This window comes from Anguilla anguilla, chromosome 15 (assembly GCF_013347855.1).
Source record: "Anguilla anguilla isolate fAngAng1 chromosome 15, fAngAng1.pri, whole genome shotgun sequence".
Taxonomy (NCBI): domain Eukaryota; kingdom Metazoa; phylum Chordata; class Actinopteri; order Anguilliformes; family Anguillidae; genus Anguilla; species Anguilla anguilla.
In genome coordinates this window covers 22230202-22248825 of record NC_049215.1, presented here as the reverse complement: position 1 = coordinate 22248825, position 18624 = coordinate 22230202, and the positions used below count along the sequence as shown (strand labels likewise).

General features: G+C 38.2%; 1 protein-coding gene across 3 annotated transcripts in view; it reads right to left on the bottom strand.

The window, feature by feature from the left end:
* The window catches only part of LOC118214568 (contactin-associated protein-like 5), a 150034-nt gene that overhangs the window by 92455 nt on the left and 38955 nt on the right, over positions 1-18624 (bottom strand). The window contains exon 1 of one of the 3 annotated variants that reach the window (XM_035394641.1): positions 11820-12098. The exons of the other annotated variants lie outside the window; for them this stretch is intronic. Coding sequence (XP_035250532.1) covers positions 11820-12006 — 187 coding nt within the window. The 5' untranslated portion in view covers positions 12007-12098. Of the gene's footprint in view, positions 1-11819; positions 12099-18624 lie in introns of those variants that run through there. 3 annotated transcript variants of the gene reach the window in all.

The window sequence follows — 18624 nt, the reverse complement described above, 5'->3', positions numbered from 1 at the left end:
AAAAAAAAATCTATTTCCCCTTTATGATTCATTTTTTCCCCTCATTAAAATCCACTGAAGACTTTGTGCAACAGTTCCCTGCTTTAATCTTTTCAAAATGGGCAGCCAATGCCAGCAAAATCCAGCATCCAACCTGTTCCTGATCCATAATGGTAGGCCTTGCTGATCTCAGACAGGGCTTTTCAATGACCACACTACTTTCCATTTAAGAAGGAATTCTACAGATTCTACCATCCAAACTTATAACAACAGTAGTTATAAGTTTCTGAAAGCTGTCTTGCCTCCTTGATGGTTGCTGTGGTGGAAACTCACTGCATAAGAATGACAGATCAAACAAAACAACTTCCCAAAGAGGTACATTCCACAAGAAAAGGAAGAAGAAGAAAGTATGCACTCAGTAGAGAGCAGACCTCCACCAAGGCATAAAATTCTCCCCTCGCATAAAGGTGCACAGTAAATGTTTTCGCAATCCAGTCATCACTTGTCAAGATATATTTGGCCTGATGGTGGCACTAGAGGAAAATTCATGGGGTCACCAAAATCAATTCATTTCTTCCTCTTGAGAACATGAATGTGCACGGCATATTTCACACCAATCCAGCCATTACTTTTCACGATATGTCAATCAGAAAATTGAAGTTTGGCCTGACATCGGCACTAGAGGAAGGGTCATGGGGTCACCAAAATCAATAGACCTCTTCCTCTTGGGAACGTGAATGTGCACAGCAAATTTCAGGGCAATCCAGTCATTTTTTCTGGATATTTCCAGATATTACATTCACAATTTAAAAGAGTGGCAGATGGCGGCACTAGAGGACAGGTCATGGGGTCACCAAAATAAGTTTGCTCCTCTTGTGAACATGATTGTGCCCAGCAAATTTCAAAGAACTCCAGCCGAGTGGATAATGATAATAATAATAATAATAATAATAACAATAATAATAACAATAAAACAACAACAGCAACAACAAGAATACCACTACCAACCACAGATAAGGAGGAGGAGTCCAATGATTATTCATGTTACAGTGTGCACCTTGTAAGTGTATCTGATAATAGAATCAGTCTGTGAGTAAAAGCAAAGAGCTGCTTGAACATAAGCTACTGGCCCAGACACATTTTGAGCACTTGGGTGAAAGCATTTTAAAACTGCATTTAAAAAAGGCACCAGCTACGTTGGCCAGCTGAAAGAAAGCAGATTACAACACTGGGCTAGAAACAAAATGGTTTTCCAAAATCCCTTTAGGCCTTTTTTTGTGTGGATTGGATCGATAAGCTTAAACTATTAAGTGATTAAATTGTGATTAAAATGAGTATTGTCTGTTATCTAATACATTTCACCCCAGTTACATTATGGAAGATTTTTTTGCATTCAAGTCATGCAAGGTGGAGATTAGAGAAATGCACTTTGGGTAAGCGCACTGTAGCACTTGCAGTAAGCAATATGTATCAATATTAAAGACCACAGATGCAACACAAAGAGATGTGACCTGAAATGTGGTACTCCTACATAGAGATTTCTGAATATAATGGCTCAGAAGCATGATGTGATCAGAAGCAATAATGGCATCATCACACATTAATTGTTTTGGTCCTATTTTATATAACCATAATAAAAGTGTAATAATACGGTAACTACACCGGCATGTACAATACGTCATACAGACACTGCTGTATAGTATTTACAATCACAACACATTCTAACATGTTCGACTTCTGTTGTGTAGAAGTCCATACTGCAATTGCAAAGATTTCATGGCACGGCAGGGAGTCACCAAGTGGGAAAACAGGTTTTAACAAGTTTTAATGTCCATGTACATAGAAGTTCCCCACACACAATGATTGACCATGTCTCTGTTCTGTTTGAAACATGAAGGTTGTTCCATAGTGATGAAAAAAATGTACAGATATTTTCGGTACATTTAATGGCAGAGTGAACAACTGAACAGGTGTGAGATCTGATCAATACCTACTGCTCTGTGAAGTCTACTTGGTGTGCAGCACTCGGTCCTTTCCTACCCCAAATTCCGGCGAAAACTGAAATTTCATCACAAGCAGAGTTGGCATATTTGAGGCTATGGCACCACTTGTATAAGTCAGAGTTGTAAGCCTCACAAACAAGAGCACGGCTCTGCAGTCGGAGCCTGCAAAACAAGCCTCTCTTAAGGCCTAGGGCCAGAAGCCAGTGCCGCGCTGTCAGTCCTTAAGGGCAGCAGCACGGAAATGTAGGAATTCATTACTGAGCCTGAAAGAGGAGAAGGGAAAAACTCAAGAAGGCTCATGCACATGAGCACCGAGCCAGATTCTACTCAGCATGATGCTTTGATGACTCTGGAATCTGTAGTGTTTTTAGCTTGCTGTACATGCTCTGTGCTCTGCCTTTTCATGATCAAGATGAATGTGATGTTTCTGCAGCTTGAAGTATTGGGAAAGAGACGCAGAGCTACCTTGTGTGTGTGTGTGTGTTTGTGTGTGTGTGTGTGTGTGTGTGTGTCTGCGTTGGCATAGAGCTTTGAATGAGGCATCACTTTATAAGACCTATTACAGTCTATATATAAGTACATATCATTCTACCAATTGTACACTCTGTTCCAAATCATTTGGTAGCTTTGCTCCCATTCATTAAAATAATTATTTTAAAATAAGTAATGTAAAAGGGAAAATGCACAACGGAAAGCTACGTATTTACCCGGATGCTAGGTAGCTTCATTGTGGACAATTAATGAATGCTGTTCTGTACACACTCAATCAATATTTATACAGGCTGAAGAAACCATAGTTGGTAATTGAAACTACAAAATCATTGATGTTTAAAACATGAAAATCGCTCACAGAAACATATTTACATTGCTTTAGTCTCAAAAATCTATTAAGACTCCAAAGACTCTTCAGTGTATGGCATCTGGTGAGGGTGCAACAAGGTCAAGGAGGTCAAGAATTTTAATATAAACAAACTTTTGCATTGTTTGGTTTTCTGTCCTGTCAAATGTCTTCTGACCTTTTTTGTATGTTTATACAGGTATTACTGGTCAAATAATTTCAGTAGAGTTTAAGTAAACTTTTCTGTTGAGAGCCAGGGCTGCCAAGTCTGCCATTTTAAGGGATCTTGGAAATTTAGCACTGATGTGTGGAATACAAAAACACCCTGCCATTTTGTTTGTTTCTTGGCCTTAATCCAAATATTAGAATTCAACAAAAGCACACACTTTGAGATAATCAATGTGGAGTCACTACTGTTCAGTCCTTTCCTGTGAACAACCATTCATTGCCATTCTTTGAACAACCATTTTCTTTTTATATTTTGTAAAATTCATCAATAGTTGGAAGGGTACACATACAAATTGGGCTTCAAAATAAAACCCGCCAAGCATAAACATTATGAATGAGTGATAGTATAACATTCGACAAACTGTTAATTTCGCCCAAAGCAACCTCCTGTTCAGCCTCTACAAACCAGAAATTTGGACAAAGGATGTTCAAATTTAAATAGATAATGAGCTCTACCCTGTCCTTCAGGACTAATTTATTTGAAGACTCCAACCAATAAAAGAGAACTTTTAAGTAAATGTAATAAAATGTGTGTAACATTTTTTTCTTTAAAAAAAATATTTTTTTAAAATGATTCAGGATATTGACTTTTATTGTGGCAATGTAAGCTTGTGTTCCTGTCTTCTCTGGCTGATTGGTGACATCACACTGGCTTGGATTGTGAAATCACCTTGGCAACCCAGGCAGTTGAATTACATCTTTTTGGGCTGCAGCTGATTCGGGGTTGTTTGCGCATGTCCTGTCATATTCTTAAAATGGAAGTATAAAAAAAACGCATAAACTGCAGCCTCTCAAAGAATGGGCGTTACTGTCCCTTTACGCATAGTGGGTGTCAGATCAGAGAAGCAAGGATCCAGGAAGACGGATGTGACCAGATGTAGGCGGCCAAAGGTCCAAACCTCCTGCATGTCATAATATCATGCTCAAACAGAACCATCACACTTCGTAAAACAGAAGAAACAGGCCACCCAAGTTAAAAAATATTATACTTCAAGTATACTTCAAAAAATATTTAAAGTATATTTTAATACATACATACTAATCATGTACTAAAAAAATTGTGTTACATTCGTCACACTTTAAGTGTAATAAATACACTACATTTGTGCCTCTCTACAACTTTAGAGTACTGATTTTTACTTAAGTGTACTAAATTGGTTTTACAAACTTAAAGTATATTAAGAATACTAATTAAAAGGTTGATTTGTAGGTATTGGAACTACACTTCTTGTACATTTTTTATTTATCACTACTATGTTAAAAATATACTTTAAAAACCATTCAAGGTTATTTGATGAAAGTACAGAAGTGTATTTACAGTGTAGTAATATCACACACAATATTATATATTAGAAGTTCACTTGGAAAATACAAAGCAAAATACTATCTTAAGTAGAATACAAATCCATCCATCCAGAAGGTTTGGCCGGCTGGAGCATACCCCAGCATGCATCGGGTGAGAGGCAGGAATAAACCCTGGAGAGGTTGCCAATTCATTGCAGGGCAGGACACACTCTAATGGCCTACATGCTATTAGGCGACAGTGCTACTCACTGCACCATTATAACAACAAAGTTGTCTTTCATTGTCTTAAAGTTTTAAGTCTGCATTACTGACAAGTGTCCGATTTTCGAGTGAAAGGACTTCAGAGAGCATACCCGTAGATTTGGGTGAAATAGGAAGACATTTTCATATTAATTCATTGCTAGACAGGCTAGTATTCTTGTGAGACCTCACATTTGACTACACAATACTAGGTGGTCCAGCAGTGTGTCTTCCTCAAGTTGAAATAAATTCTAGCTGTCAGAGAGTCACTGAAATGCAAAGCTAGCTGTCCCATTATGAAAAGGGAAAGTGCCCTCTTTTCACGGGCGAGGTCTGTCTGTACCAGCAGCGCAAAAAGTCATTCAGCAAAATGTCTGCGCAGCTCAGTGATTAAGCTGTAAAGTGAAATGAAACGGCAGCTGTAAGTGTGTGTGGATAGAGGAGAAAATATGATAAAAACAATTAATTAAAAAATTAAAAAACTGATCAATGATTAAATTAAAAAACTTGCACCTTCAGATTTGCCAGACAGAGAAAAATCTGTACAGAAAGAAAAACATAAGAACATTATCCCATTCCCTTTGAATTTGCAATATCAAAAGGGAAAAAATGAGGACCATCAAGAGTTTCCTCTCACCAATTTTGTCTCTGCCATATTATAAATCACATGAGCAGTTTTCCCATTTTCCCATCCCATACAGAACAAGTACTTACTCGCCCCTTGCTAGCAACACCAAACGGGAATACAGGGATATGGGTTAGACTGCTATTTAAAGCACATATACTTCTGTAAATGGATAGAGCACTATAACCATGTGAATAATTGTATGGGAAATGGGACATTGGACACTACTAACACTGAATTCATCAAGCAAGGTCCATAAGGCAGATGGGGAGAACATACCTCCAAAGATTCATTCATTTCTGTTATTTTAAGGGGACCATTTTTATTGCATTGATTCATTAGATATATTACTGGCTATTGCACAGTGTTTGATTTAAAAATAGGGCACTTCTTTTTTTAAAGGGCAAATTTATAATATAATCAATTACTTATGGTACATGGTATCAACTGATACTATGGTCAAATAGATACATTTGCAACATAATAATATCACATAAATCCATGTTCCATATTGAGAAAAATCCCCACACCCAGCCATTCTCAAAAAAGAAAAAGAAAAAAAAAGACACCCATGGTTTCCCTGGAGATTTAGAACCAGATAGAACAGGCTGACGAATCGAATCCTAGGCTTCTGACGAGTACTGCGGCTCCCTGCCCTTTGGGTTACCCATCGCAGCCAGTGAAACATGGTTTGTGCAAGCAGTGTGCTTCACAATTAAAAAAGAAAAAGAAAAAAAGAAAAGGGGAAGAGGTAATGATCTTGATGAGGGCATTAGTCCCTATCGTTCTGAGTCCTAGCACACTGACAAGGAACAGCAAGAGCATGAAAGGCTGCAGCTTAGCACAGCCGCTGCAGCTGGTGCTGACGCCGAGCCACGGACAGGGATGACAACTTAGTGTCTCAAGACGCTTCAAAGGGTAGTACTATGATACTGTCAGTCCCGCAGATTAATTGTGTAATAAAGAAGCTAATGGTCTAACCATTACATCCAGTACAGGAGTACTTCAGGAAACCGTAATTAAATGAGTTGTAATATTAATCACACATAATCAGTCCCTCATCTTGCCACATTTTGTAGGACTAATCAAAATATTTTTTTAACTAAAAAGCACACCAAATGTTATACTCTCATAGGATTAAGGTACTTCGAGGATAAAAGGAAGGTCACCTGCCTTTAAAACATGAAATACTGCATCCGGTGACTTTAAATGGGCACCTGGGGGAGGAGGTGTATAACACATAGACTGAGAACACATCACCAAAATTACAACTGTGCGCTTTCCCTCAGCCCTGAATTTTTTATTGAACCAACTTGGGCACCTCCATTGTGCACTTCATTCCCTGCCGGTATGTCTCCATGGAGAACGATTCCAGTAAATTGGTGTGGAAGATCCACAAAATCTACCGCTCTCCACCTGACCCAGAGGACAAATCCAACGCAGCATCTGCTGTCTTCGGCTGTGCCGTTCGGCAGAAAGCAGTGCTCTTCCCCAGCCGTGTCTGAGGCTAGCGATACCGTCACGCAGCAGAGCGACCCGCACACCGCACGCTTTCTGAGGTGAAAATAAATAATGAAATAAACGGTCCGATTCTGACGATGCCTAGATACATTTTTTCTCAGGAGAGTTTCGTCTTGCTGCGATTTCATTTAGAGATTTTGGAAACGATAAAACATTACCATTTCCCCTACAATTGGCTCCTCTCAGCACGCGGCCATTGTTCCAGGGCGATCTTCGAAATCTCTCCTAAGCGGAAGTTTCCAGAGCAACACACTGCTGGATGCGTATTTGGTAGGAGTGTGTTACAGGCTTCGCTTAGAGGGGGACTTCCTCTAATGAACTTCCTGTAGTTTGCTGTAGGCTGCCTTTTCAAAATGACACTTTTGTTCCTAGTGCTGTGCTTTTTAAGTGCTAGACTTTTGCTGTCACTGGAGGGGGGAGGGAAGGTAAAAGGTAAAATGACGAAAAGAAAGATGAAAGAAGCACTGTAGACCTCAGGCTTCTAAAATGGTAAAGAATCCCCTAAATTGGGGGGTCCTGAAATGATCAGAAATGTGGCTATACATTTGCACACTGTCAAAACTGAAGGCAAACGCAGAAGTGCAACTAAATCTGCCTTTAGGTATTTAAAATTCTTCATTGTTCTGTAATTTTCTCACATTTGAAAGTGGACTCGAATAGAAAAAAGGACACAGTTTGTACTGTATGCTTTCACTCATTACTGCTACCAAAAACCGTGGTTGTCAAACACTGGCACACTGACACCTATTAGTCTCGGCCTCGACCCAGGAAGGCTGTGGGTTTTGGTCCCCTGCCAAGTAGTACCAACTGTTTCAAAATGGCTCCTTAGTTTAGCACTCAAATTTTGAAAAGTGAAAAGTGGCAGGGAATTGGCTATGTTAAGTAGAGATGTTGTTTGTCACAAATAATTATTTTTTCAAGCAAATCATAAAAGAAGTAAATTCCATTCTTTTTCTTAAATGCTTGATTTAGTGCATCAGCCCACAATGTGATGAAGGGATTAATTTAATATAACAAGTTAGCCTGGTTAAGAGGTACCGGTGTATTTTTTCACTAACTGTGGTGACACTAAAAGCAAGGGCATTGCAATGACAATTGTGAGGTCAGGAGTTCCCACCAGGAACTGTTGGACTCCTCAGTTCGTCTTTGGAAAAATAATACATAATATATATGAGCAACTATTACATTTGTGGGATACGACCTTCGTAACATTGGGAAAACTGCTCTGTCAAAGAGTGGGCTGTGGGTGTACCAGGGAAGCTGCGTGCTCAGGCCTCCCCTTTAAAATAAGAGAAATACCAACCATTCATGCTGTAGGTGAACACACAAATTACCTGACAGCTGCATGTAGACAACCCCCCCCCCCCCCTCCACAACACACACACACACACACACACAAACAGAAACATAGAGACGTGCAGATGTAGGTAGAAGTCTGGTAAAATCATCATGTGACAGATGCTTGGGGCCATCCTGAGAAACTGGCAACTTGGCAACTGCAATACAGAAGCGAGATAGCAAGAGGTGTATCATTTAAGATGACAAAAAAAGAAAAAAAGAAATGGTGCTTGAGAGGGGACGAGGCGAAGCCTGCGTCAGAAAAATGTTATGACCTGGCAGTCTAGAACAGCACGCTCCACTCAAGGACAAATCCTGTCCCAGTTAATTAAAACGAGGACAGAAAACTAATTACAGGCCCGCAAACAGGCAGTGCTGATGGCGGCAGGAATAACATCATGATAACACGATAAAACAATCCACTGGCCCCTCAAACGCAATATTTTCAACACATAGACTTTTAAGCAAAGCACTAAAAGTGAACACAAATAATGTATTGATTATTCATACCATAACGTGCATGTTTAGTTCATTGGTTTTGAAGGGATAATTCATAGACATAAAAGCTGGTTTAGGTGGATAGACCTAAAATGCCAAAGAAAGGGTATCTCAATGTGATCATCTCAATAGTACATCAACTGTAATAAAGCATGAACTACACTAATTTCTCAGGCCTCAGGTATATATCATATATGCACATGACCTTTGCACACTGTGGCCTTAACTTTGAGGAACATATTTAAAAGGAGCCAACTGGCCTGAGATTTCTTTATATATACTTAACTTTACAATGCATACTTTACAATTAAAACAATGTGTAAAGAGAATGCATATTCTAAATATGTAAAACTATAGTATACATCCCATTTCACACACGCACGCACACACACACACACATATATATATAGTAGTATTGCATTAAGTTGCAAAACAAAAATATACACCTACATATTGTTGTATGCGCTCATATTAGAAAGATTCTGTATATTTTTACGTGTACTTAGATAAGTATAACTTAACACATTTTAGACTGCGCTACTAATATTTTAAATGGATTTTGGATATTGATGTGTAAATAAATCACAGTATCACTCTGATTGCACCAATCATGCATCCCCATTTTTGTACAGTTCAATTAAGCTCTCAATTAATTTGGCTTTACTGCTGTTAATTGAAGTCCTTTGAGTCAGCTCCATTGAGTAGGCTATAATCAACGGGTCGAGAGTTTACCTGCGACAGTGCTGACACTGTAAATCCCGGATGACAGCAGCCAATTAAATTTGACTGAAATAATAATAATAACAATAATAATAATAATAATAATAATAATAATAATACCATTCTTGAGTCGTTGTTTGCTTTTTCTTATATGTCACGTAGCCTCTTAAATTTTCCGCTGCAGAGATCTCTGCCATTCTGCGTTTCACCAACTAACCTTTTCGGAGCTGTCCTAATGGCCACACTCAATGAGCACGCAGATGAGAGTCTCGGTCAGGACCTCATTATAGGCGCTGTTATTATAGGCGCTGTTGCGTTGGAAGCGACAATACAAAGAAACAACTCTCCGTATCTATTTCACAGGAGATATGCCACTGTAAGTGGAGAGAGGAGAACAGGGACATTTTCTGACTATGGGCATTTGACAGGTAGATTTGCCAGTGAATAATGAGAAGCGCAGCCTCTTCAAACCCTTTGGGAACGAAGACACGCGCTGGACTGTCCGCATCCTAACCGTGCTCACTGACCCGACAATTACCGCCCGGGAGACCGTAAATACTGCGTCAAACGCAGACTCACCAGATTATCTAAAAAACCGCCCGAGCCTGGGCGACAGAACAGATGCTAACCCTGTAGCGAGCGATTAAAGGAGATTTTCAGTGTTCGGCCATGCTCCCAGCCCAGAGCGCTCGTCTAAGAGGCCACGTGAACTAACCAGAACGAATTAAACCGAGATAAGTGCCATAGCCGTTGCTGCCCCACCACCTCATCCATAAGAGAAAAGGGAGGACAGAAGACAAGTTTCAGATTCAAGTCTGAATTATAGTCACTGCTTTGGTGTTTATCACGGAGACGGATACTTAATGTCTTATGTCAGTGACACCTCCCAAATGAAATAACTCTACAGTACTCCGTTCTAAACTACATAATTGGATTTACATTGTTTATACTAATCGTTCGAAGCTTGCATCATAAATATGAAACTTGATTAAGTGTTTCTTGAAGTTGAATAAATGTGTTATGGTGGTTATGGCGAATGAAGGCCCCCAGCGGAAATAAGACAAAAATTAAACATATGAAACGACACCAACAGGTCTAGGCTACGTAAAGAATAATAATAAACACGCGCACGTTTCAATGGAAAATAAAAAAATGGGGGCATTGGCAACACGTGGAATATATTTTCAGCTAAATACTTTCCACGAGGTTTGGGCTACTTAAGCCAGTTTGTTATTTTAGTTTATTTTAATTCCGGTACAGCATTGATGGTTGTGTAGAACACTGTTCGCCTTATTTAAAAGGTTTTGATGCCACCTAGGAAATAATAAAATACTATTCCATAAATTAGGCTACCTCGAGCTGACGTCCATTGTCGCTTTAGCACAACACGAACAAATCATCCTAATTGTCAACATTTATCCGTGTGTGTCTGTGGGACGGAGGGGACCGGGTTGTGGTGGGAGTGGGGGTGGGGGGGGGGGGGGGAGGGGTTAAGAGTAGGGAACACTGACCCCTATTGATACTGTCACAAAGCGAAACACCTTTAACATGAGGACAATTGCATTATTCTGCGTTTCGCACACCATGTTGTTTTTTTTTTCATTTATTACGAAAATGTTCATAGAGACGTAGGCTAAGGAATTCGATTCGATATGTCACGAGTTGTATGAGCCCTGCTGCCCGAAAGTCAATTTCAGTAGCAGGATATTCCGAAGTTCATCCATGCTCATTCTAAGGATGCAACGACGTTTCACCCTCCACTCACTGGTTGAAGGACGGCCTTTAAGCCCAAAAAACACGCCTCCGTTATGCATCCAAACTCAACACACAGAAATGCAAACATATCTACAAACTTTCATTCCTGTTTGCTGGCTATTAAGAATGCAGAATGACAAGCACCATTCAGAAAGATAGTTTTACCGCAATGTCTGATGGCTAAAAGCCAAAACATTCCAATGAAGACGGATGTTGTTGTACTAAGGTCCCTTGACATGATCTTTGAAAATATTCCACGTGCAATTTCTCCGCTTAATGCTCGCACCATTCAAAATTCGGATATTAACGCAGGCCAAAGTGAATGGCAAAAGTCAGTTTAAAATGCCACCTTTTGCGCATTTATGGAAATTAATAAACGGGTATAGGGTTTTAAAAAATAAAACACCCCCTTTCAGAGAGGATAAATGTGCAGCCCGTAAAATTACCCAGCTCTGGAAGACCACATCCACTTGCAAATGAGCTCCAGATATCAGCTTAGAGAATGCATTGTCTAATAGTCGAAAATACTTACATTTTATTTATTTCATTAACAATAAAGTGATGGGCATTATCTTTTACTTGGTATACCTTTCACATCGTCAGATAGTCGGTACCTAAACCACTTTATTATTGCTTGAATTCATTGCAATTGCATCACAGATTTCAAATAGGCTACATGTCTGTTTAAGTTAGGGAATTTAAAAGTGCACATATCCTTTTAGGATTTTCGCAAGCGTTTAACCAAATCCAAAATACCGCTGTTACTTACAATTATTGGCAGCTAGCGCTGATGTAAATACACTTAACACCATGAAAGTAAACGTCCAAAACTGGCTGCGCGGTTCCATCTTCATCGCGAGAGAACGGCGACGATATATCCTCAACCCGTTAAAATATCTCCAATACGTGTTGCCTCCGTTTGCCTTAGTTCCAGAGTGCGTCTTGTTTTCTAACATGCGCGCAGGGTTGCCGCTGATGATCACAGAGACGCGAAGTCCAGTCCTCTTAAAGACGTAGGGCGCTTAAAGAATCTCTATCTCTCTCTCTCTCTCTCTCTCTCTCTCTCTCTCTCTCTCGCACTCTGCGGTTGGTTAGTAAGCACAGGAGTTTAAAAAATACAATGTAATAAAAACGAATATGCAATCTAGACATTAAACGATATAATACAACAGGCCAAAAAGGCTCAATACAATGGATAGATATTGACTACTTCATGTCTGTATGTTGCAATTCTTTACTTCTACGCTTCACGTCTAGGCGAACCAAACATTCACAACCTGGTGTTACGCGTTAGTTATTTCATCTGCCATCCAGTCTTGTTCTACCAATGTTCGCGTAAGTGGGCAAAAAAAAGGGTGACTGTGTCATAATATGTTCAACAGTGCAATTCTGTCAAAACGGCGAAAATGTGCAGATTCTGTTCAGCTTTCAGGGTTTAAGCGTGTATTTTATAAATCCTTATCCTTAATTCATTAAAAATTACCAGGACGATTTGTCCAGAATTAAAACAAAGACGAAGTTTAAATGGCAATACGACCATACCAGAAAGTGTGTTCTTTGCATTCCAATTTCCACCGTTCATTGACAGATAGCATATGCACAATATGATACACAATATGCTACCATTTGTGAATATAAACGTCAAAACGTTAGTGTGTGAGTTCGCATAATGAACTTCTGATAGGCTGATCTCAGAATTGGATTGACAAGGGAATTATTTATGATTTGTTATGCACATGCACAGTAAGTTAAGGCATTTTCCACGCAGAAAGAAACTGTTCCATTGGCTTCTTACTTAAAACAATTAAAACTTAAACAGTAGATACAGTAGGTCACTGTGCAATGCATTGTTCAGTCTCTAAAGACCACACCACAATGGTACATGATTAAACAATGTACAAGCATGTAGATGCATTGGACATGCATTTCATTCATTCATACATGCATGTCACCTTGAATGGTTTGACTGATCATAGTCATATACTAAATTGGACTATGATTAGTCAAACCATTAAGGAGTAATACTTTTTTTTTTCATTCTGGTGCCATCAATAGCACTCATGGCAACCATGTTTTTTCATAAATCAACCTATCCTTGTACATTCTGGTATAACCTTTGTCCAAGGATAGATTGACTTATGAAAAAACATGGCATCCACGAGCCAATCAAATGTCAGCAGCCCTTTAACATTTTTGTGTGCGCCAAATCCTCTTGAAACTTGCACTAGTACTTCCCAAGTACCAGCCATTATAATTTTATGATGATTGATTTACAGAGAGCACTACAACAAATTATTATTATTATTATTATTATTATTATTATTATTATTATTATTATTACAATTAGGCCTATAGATAGGGCAAGAATTTTCTCTCCCCTTCTTTTCTTGCATGGTATTTTAGTCGTCCTGATAGCCTCTTTGTAAAGCCACTTCTCAAACAATTATGCCCTTTGCACCCCCTCAGTAATTTAAGTTGTTAAAGTAATTGCCACTAATTAAGCACATGTGATGATTGACAGCGATGTTAACAAGCGACACTCAAGTTTTAAATTTAGTTTGATTACTTACTACCATGGACATGCTATAGTATTTTGCAAAATGTTGCACAGGAGCATGTTAGGCTTTGTTAGAAGCAGTGGGAAATGCCCACATTAAAAATGAAAGTAGTTATATAACATTGAATTTGCCATTGAAAAAAAAAAAACGATTAACCATTGAAATACAAGTTTAAACCCCTGCAGATCACATGGTGAAGGCAAACTTGTGGCCCTATCGCTCTTGAGCCACTGGGTGAAAAATAAAAAATCCTTGTTTCAATAAATGTGTGGCTCCTCCTGAATTCATCTGTCATAGTGCATTTGCCTTCTGTATCTTTTTTATCTGTCCGCCATTTAGCATTTTCAAAAAAACCTTGAAAAAATTTTTGTGAACTCCTCCTACACTGCTTGAATGATTGTCATGATTTTTGATTGTCTGACCCTGTAATGACTGAAGACGAAATGTTATTAAAATATATTTTTTTAAATAATCCAAAGTACTACACTGCTCCCAGAAAGTTTGGCAAATACACATAAACACGTGAGACATAACTCCCGAATGCTGAATGCAAATGAGGGGAAACTTTAACAGATCCATTTGGCTCATGGCCATAAGGGATTTTTATCAGAATATGCGCTATAGCACCACCTCCAGGTAAGGCAAAGTTTGTGCATTTTTGAACATAACTCTGGAATTTTAAGGTAGCTACCGATACAGAGGCCACTGAAATACATGCTTTACAAACTGCTTATGTCACATCCAACAATTGACTTGAACATAAACGAATGGTAACGTCAACATTATCCACATTGAGACACAGGAATTAGCATAGTTTGCTATGGTTTGCATACTGAGACAATGTAAACAGTAGCCTAATGTTAAAAATGTAGTGATGCTACCCAACCTTACCGTAACACAATCGAGCAATCGCGCTGTGATTGAGGGCTGAACAATTGCAATAACATGCACTGATTGGCCAACTAATTTTCAATAAGAAAACCAAAGGCATAGACAAAGCATCACCAATAATATAGTGGGCTAAGTAAAATACCACCACCATGATATAAATAAAATGCATCTTACCCTCCAAGGTATTCTTCCTCGACTTTACACCAACCAAAAGCGGTCACAATATGCTATCCTCAAATTCCAGCTTCCTGACAAGTTCCGATTCGTCCATCAAAAAACTAAAGGTATTGCTGTCCAATTGTGATGTGTGTATAGGCCTGCTAAATGGCAAGCTATCAGAAATAGCGAAGGCTGAAAAACCTCTGCACTAGAACAATATCTTACCTGGACAAGCCACCCAACAGATTATTGTTCTACTTAATTCGTATCCATTGGAAAAAAATTACACAAAAATTGTTATTCTCTTTAAAAAGACAATGGGCCTCATTCACAAAACTTTTCTTAAATTTTTCTTACTTTTGTTCTTAAGAAAAGTTCTTGTGAAAAAAAAACATGGGATTCATTTGAAATGGACAGACCTTTTTGTTTGTGTGCATACCCCAGGTATATCAGATGAGGAATCATGATTGTTCATAAATACAATGTGTGCCTCTTCATTTGATTAGCATAAGAAAACACCCTAGAAATCCCATAAAAGGCATGGCGACTTCGGGGTCATGTGCAAACCAAAGCCATTCATTGCTCTTTGCAAATATGTCTGTGCAGTCCCTAAAGACACGCTGTCTCCCCCAGGCACGGTTAACCAAGTAATCCAAAAACAGCAAAGACGCCATTGCTACGTGTTGGGTTTGATGGCACTGTTACACACACAGGGGCATGCACAAACATGCATAAAAATATCAAGATTACAATGTGAAACATTATTATTTTGTATATCAACAGTACACAACAAAAATACAACATATCACAATGGATGATGTGTTGTGTGCAATGTTTTTCCAAATATGGTCTCAGGGATTTCATTGTGCATTACATTTTTTTTACATCTTGATACAATTCAGAAAACAAAGATCAATTCAAATTTCATCATTTTCAACATAATACTCCATAACTGAACAAAAAGATTTTAAAGAAAACTGAAATTCTAATTGAGAAAAATAAATATGTAAAAAAATTACAAACAAAAATAAATTTGCACCACATTAAACAATTAATTCTGAGAATTTTAATGGACTCACATGCAAGCAGGTCTTTTTTTGTCAGAGGTAAATCTGTCTTTTCCAAGCCTTGCTAAATCCACCGTTATATTAGCAATCTGTCAAGGTGCAAATGCAGGTGGCTCTAAAGGGAATGGAAGATGACACGCTCAAGGCACACCTATTAACCTTTTGAATCAAAGCACAGTATTTTGTACTCAAACAATGCACCGCTAACTAGCAAAAGTTGATTTGGCCACGCCCTAAATGCACTTACGCATCGCACTTTAGGCAATGTACTACGATCATTAAAACAGTCCCCTAGATGTGAAAAGACATCATCATAAACTGATATAAAAACAAAAACAAAAGTTTCTGAAAAAAAGAAAGCTAAACTAAAGCTAGTAAACCAACTAAACTGAAATTGAAATAAAAACTGAAAATAAAATAAACATAAAAACTACTGAACATATGAGCTTATTCAGATGGGTTGGTTAATGTAGCAAAATATTATAACTTAAAATTGTATTGATCAACATTCTGTTAATATGCTGTTTTTTTCATACCAAAATTTTTATCATACCAAAAAACAAATTCAGATAAGAAAAAAAAACGATGAATCCCAAAATGTTCTTGGAAATATTCTTATGCAGTTTACAATCAAATCTGATTGCAGAAAAAATGTTCTGTGAATGAGACCCAATAAGAATCCAGTCCTTCAAAAATTCAGTTGCACTTACTGACATTTAATGGCTGCAAGATATTACATGCCTCATTTCTGAATAAAAGACATAAACTCCCCGCAGCAATACAATGCCAGTTTTTACAATGCCAATTCCATTTCAGCATAGATGGCCTTCGTCCATTCTTTTTTTCTTCGACAGCTCAGAATCAGTGTTGAAGATTTCCCTTGCGGCCCAGTGAGAACCTACTGCTTCCTCAATCCCCATTTTAAACCACAACTTTCAACCTTTGTGTCCAGGAGAGAAGGTGAATTGGCTTTTTCTCTCACGCTCTCTCTCAGATTGTTCACCAGAAGCCTTCCCCCTTCCGTCTCACTTGTACCCATCAAGAGTCAAACTGCAATCCTATCAATTAGGGCCAGCACACTCAATCTCACTTCATCAAAAGCCATCCTGGAAAAGATCCCTTCACTGCTATTCTGAGGTGTCTCTCTTGTGTGCCAAATTCAAAAGCCTGCAAGGAATGGCTATTAAATACACAGGCTATTTTCAAAACCTTCCCAACAACACAAATTGGAAAAATGAAACGCGTGGCTGACATTATCTTTTAAAAATAAAGTTGATAAATTATAATCACTATACTATAACTATCCAGGTAGAGCATACTGACCAGTTAAGAGTGTAGGAATGATCAAGCACTGCTAGGGAAAAAGTGTGCAGTATATAATCATATGAAAACCTGTTTATGAAAAGTTTTTTGTTTGGAATAAACAAAATCTGCTATAATAATGATATTGTGCAGAGAATGGAATGGCGGTTATGTAGGATTTCAAACTTGGAACCTCATGGTTTCAGTGCTCTGTAAGCAGTATTCATGGAGACTGTTCAATACTGTAAATGTATTTGATCATCTGATTGGCTGGACAATCCCTTGTACTCCATAAGAACGTTTTTTTTAACAACTAACAAATAAATTACTCAGAGCACCAATGCAAATAGTAATTGAGATTTTAGCTGACCTGCCTGGTTAATTAAATGTATAGTAAAATAAATAAGTAAATGTAAGTTTCTGTGCTTAATATTCAGAGGGGTCATTCTGAGGCAGCTGTGCTGTGAGCTGGCAATAAACTACAGGGATCTATGTCACCGAAAGAATGCAGGGGTCAATTCTAACCCTGTTAAACAAAGCCATCAGATCAAATTCAGTGGTGGCATTTTAGCTAGAAATTGGCATGGTGGAGAATTTACCTTTATTTTTAAACCGATAATGGTTGTTAAATTGCTTTTTTTTGAATGGTCTTCAGGTGTTAGCATCTTCCATCAAGATGGAGATACAGTATATTTGTTTACTTCACATTAAATCTGGGGTGTCAAGCTCCAGTCCTGGTAGGCCAGTCTCGGCAGGTGTTTGTGGTTTCCTCTCAAACGGCATCCAAGTAAGGCCTTGGAAACAAGGTGTGGACTCAGCCAACTTAAATTAATCACTGGTTCTGAAACGCACCAAACAGCTAGCGGACACTTCGGCCCTCCAGGACTGGATTCTGAACCCTGTGGATTAAACCATTTTAAAGACATCATGATCAGTTTGTGCTAAAAGATGCTGATTAACCCCCAAACAAATATATAAATTATATTAGAGTACATATTATTTATATAAAGGGACAGTTCCACCTCCTGGAGTTATTAAAATTATATGACTTCACTTTGAATGTGTATTATTATCTTATTTATTTTTTGCATCAGCTCAGTTTTTATCCCCCTACCAGTTAATATATATAATTAATTTACCACTAGCACCAAAAAACATATTTACACAAAGTATATATAATTTTTTTGCATCAATGATTCAGATGTATATGACATTAATGTAATGCTTTATTTTGTTACTCAGAGATAAGTACAATTTACTGTAGTTGTTATCAAGCGTATCTGTTTTCTTCACATGATTTTCTACTTTTTATTCAGATTAAAAAAAAAAAAAATTATTTTCAAACAGGCTCATGGTAAACTCATGGTTTATGCAAAAAATCCAGTATTTCATTTCAGAACTTGCCATTACAGTACAGTATGAAATCCAACTGAAAATGCTGAACTATGTGCCAAACCACCAAGAAACAAAGGCAATGCATCCTTATTTAACCCTGATACCATCAAACAAGAGAACAGGGTAAATCTGCCCAGAAAGCTTTTGAAAACGAAATCTGTAATGACGGCCTATTGTCAGTGATGGTTTAAGTGCACTATTC